A 3,909-nucleotide genomic window follows, 5' to 3' on the forward strand; every position below is an offset into this window, starting at 1 on the left:
ATTTGGTATATGTATCAGAATCAGTTAAGAAAATGCTCGAAAATGTAAACAATGTCTGCTCAGAACTGGGTGTGACAAAAAACTCTAATTTAACTGCAGTTAAAGACAGAATCGGTTAGGCCCGTCCAATTTTTCCATCTTAACGGAGTTTCTGACTTGATAGAGGGCTCACATTCTTTTTTATTTGAATCGCGACTAAAGAAATTATTCTTTTTATCGTGTTCCAATCTTACAGAAGTTCTGTCTTACCATAGTTTTACTGTATGCGAATTGATTGTGGATATAGAAATTAAAATGGTTGTTGATCAGTAAAAAAAATAATCTTAAAACCTGAATTTAAATTGGATTGTGTCCTAATACTTAATAATTAATTATAATGTGAACAATATTTGGATTTTATTAATAACTTCAAAACTAAAAATTAAATTAAGGTGAACTGAGTTCCATTATGAGGTGAATAAACTGATACATTAATACATTAATTAGTGTACCATGGTTGGTAAGATTAAAGCATATACATAAAATTGAATATAGTTAAATATAGTTGTAACTGTAGTAGGTACTCAATTATATAGCTACAAGCACCAAATAATGAATTGTCTCATTAAATATTTGAGTACATATAGAAAAAATATGTTAACAACACTAATCAATTATTATTGTAAAAATATGTTTATTTACATGTTTCTGAAATATATTAGGTACTTAACTATATCTTAGAAATATGTGGTACCACATATTGATGAAATATCTTAAAAAACATAATTCCGCAATATGGAATTTTCTGCCACGAGTCGTCACAATATTGCTTCATTATTGCTAACACTTAAATCACATAATTAAAACACAAATTTAAAATATTTTCGTGTTAACGGAAAATATTGATAACATATATGTAAAATATTGTTATGCTATCTGGGTAACTACAATTATTATAACAATTAATTAACTTACCTTTTTTTGTTCCATAACGATGTTTTAATATTTTATAATTAAGACGAATAGGTAATTCACAATAACTAAATAGTCTTAATAGTATACAAATAATTATGTTCAATAATATATTAAATATTATACAATCATAATAATTTAATTTTAAATTAAAATAAGTATGGTTAAGTATAAACTGCAAATCCAATTACGATCAAATAAACACGCATTTTACATTTTACTATCTAGTATCATCAGTCACTAAAATACCAACATGATATTAAGAACATTGATTTAAATGAATACTGTTATACTGATAACTAGGGCTCGGATATATATGTATTTATATAACCAAAGTATGTATTTTTATAATAAAAATATGTACATAAATATGTGCTAAAGAATTCAAAATATGTATTATCGAAAAAAAAAATAATAATTAATAATATGATAAAATGTAATAAAAAATGTATATTTATCTAATTATTTTGATTACAAACATTAATTAACATTCATTTTTAAATTTTAAATAAGATAAAAAAAGATCGCCGATATTGTCATAAAATCTTAATAATAATTAATAATAAAATATAATAAAAAATGCATATTTATCTATAGTTATCTAATTATCTTGATTACAATTAATAATAACATGCACTTTTAAATTTTCGAATTCAAAAGATCGTCGATATAATATATAGTCATGATAACCTTTCAATTATTCTAACTCTGAAGAAAAGACATCAAAACAGTATAATTGTATAAATATGTGAGAAAAAATTGAATAATTGTGAAATATGTAAAAACATGTATTTATGACAAAATATGTAAAAATATGTAAAATCAAATATAGCTCGTTTTATCAAAAATATTGTGAAACGAATTTATCACTTGCCGAAATTAGTTTAACATGTCGCAGAGAAAATATGTATTTACATATAAATCCGAGCCTTACTGATAACGTAAAAAAAAAATAACATAATAAACTGTTACAAAAATAGACATTTTTATATTTTTATTGTTCCTCGGTTATCTAGTATTCTAAACTGTAATCACTACATTCTAATCTTTAAAAACATATTTAATAATAATTTAATATTCATAATATTTTTTTTAACACAATGATTGATGTTTCTTTTATCTGGAGTGTGTGTGATATAATTGCAGGACAGTGTGTGGAGTTTTACCATCTCTACGGCAAAAACACAAGTTTAATTACTGTCACTGTTTCGGGATCCATAATATATTATACAAAAAAAATATGAACACTAGCATCGGAACTCATACCCAGTTTACACATTGTTCTATTGATTAAATAGATTAATCAACAATTTACAATTACTAATGTACATTAATACATTTTATACACTAAATTATTTGATTTGTGATTCTCTACGCTTATTACACCTACATACAGGCACACAAATATTTATAATATATATATTTAGTATAGATTTTACTCTCACCGCTACCAATATAGAGTTAAATGCATTGAATGATTGAATGTTTTTAAATTTTACTTTACTATTATTACACATATACAATTATTGAGTGTGTTTAACATAAATATATAAATATATACATGTCTATATTCGTTTCAGGAACATGCGTCAGGTGTGGCTGACAGAAAGAGCCCTAGCCGATCTCGCAGCTGGGCCACCAAGACCAGTGAGAATGCATTTCGTTGAAGACGCGGCCCGGGATAGGGGACGGAACAACCTGCCTACCGCAAATGAAGTTGCGGCCGTGTTCGTAGGTGAAGGTGGTCTTCCTCCCAGACACATCAATCTGGTCATCTACGACACCAATCCAATCGACCAGCAACGGAGGACGCAATTCATACCAGCGGGTTAGTTAATAAATATTTAACACTTACAATATTTACTAAACACTAGGAATGAATTACTTCCTTTTCGCCTGTTGTACACCTCATACACACACACACACACACACACACACACACACACACACACATAATATTAGAACAGATGTCACAATTACGAGCCTAACTGCTACCAATGAAGAGTTAAATTACACCCTTATAGAATTACACTCATATATTACACTCTTATAGAATCATAGCTTTACTACATTATACATATTGGACACTCTTTTGAAATTTAATTACTCAATCATAACAATAAATAAATAACTCGCAGTCAAATTACATCACATAATATAACAATAATAATATAGAATATATAATCATGGTTTTAATTGTATAATAAATACCTGACCACACTTGCATTCTGGACATTCTTTTGAATTAGTTGTTTTAATTTTAATTAGTTATTTACTAATATATATATATTACATTTATAATAATACTTATTAAACTAACAGTGTAAATTTGTTGTGTTTGTGTGAAACAAGCCATTATACATTGAATACACAGAAAGTGATAACAATCGTGGTGTACATTATCATAAACTAACTATTTTTTTTTGTGCGTTTTTTCTACTTCTCACCGTTACGCGTTTCTATTCATTCCAAATTTTAACTATTGATAGTGCGTTGTGAGTGTTTTCGACCTGTTTCTTCCTAGAACTACTTTTTTCTGGTCGTTTATTGCTGTGGCCGTTGATCGTGAGTACTCATTTTTCTGTTTCCGTTATCACTGCGGTGATATCACCTTATCAGTATACTCATTACCAGGACTGGGATCAGCTGTTTATTTTATTTCTTGGAGACTTTAACGCTGGTTACCAAACTACTCTAGCTCCCGCATATTTGGCCTTATATGCAACACACTGTGCACTACTGTTCATCTGTTAGTATCCTACAGTGCCATGCCTAATAACTTGAAACCTACCACTCGATCTACCACTAAATTACCGGCCGTTGGTTCACCTAAAGTTACACCTTCATCTGCTAGCAGCTCTTCAACCAACGATGACATCATGACCGCATTATCATCTCTCCGTAGTGAATTTTCTGAGTCTTTTAAAATCAATCCACGAAGCAGATAACCAATTTAAA

General features: G+C 28.4%; 2 protein-coding genes across 2 annotated transcripts in view; one reads left to right on the top strand and one right to left on the bottom strand.

The window, feature by feature from the left end:
* Nucleotides 1–969, bottom strand: part of LOC100571728 (zinc finger MYM-type protein 1-like) — a 13,543-nt gene extending 12,574 nt beyond the window's left edge. The window contains exon 1 of the mRNA XM_029491998.1: nt 955–969. Coding sequence (XP_029347858.1) covers nt 955–969 — 15 coding nt within the window. The remainder of the gene's footprint in view (nt 1–954) is intronic.
* Nucleotides 970–2,469: 1,500 nt separating this feature from the next.
* The window catches only part of LOC107882603, a 4,882-nt gene continuing 3,442 nt past the window's right edge, over nt 2,470–3,909 (top strand). The window contains exon 1 of the mRNA XM_029491999.1: nt 2,470–2,779. Within this exon, the coding sequence (XP_029347859.1) occupies nt 2,536–2,779 (244 nt within the window). The 5' untranslated portion in view covers nt 2,470–2,535. The remainder of the gene's footprint in view (nt 2,780–3,909) is intronic.

The sequence above is a fragment of the Acyrthosiphon pisum genome, unplaced genomic scaffold, assembly GCF_005508785.2.
Source record: "Acyrthosiphon pisum isolate AL4f unplaced genomic scaffold, pea_aphid_22Mar2018_4r6ur Scaffold_20544;HRSCAF=21353, whole genome shotgun sequence".
Lineage (NCBI taxonomy): Eukaryota > Metazoa > Arthropoda > Insecta > Hemiptera > Aphididae > Acyrthosiphon > Acyrthosiphon pisum.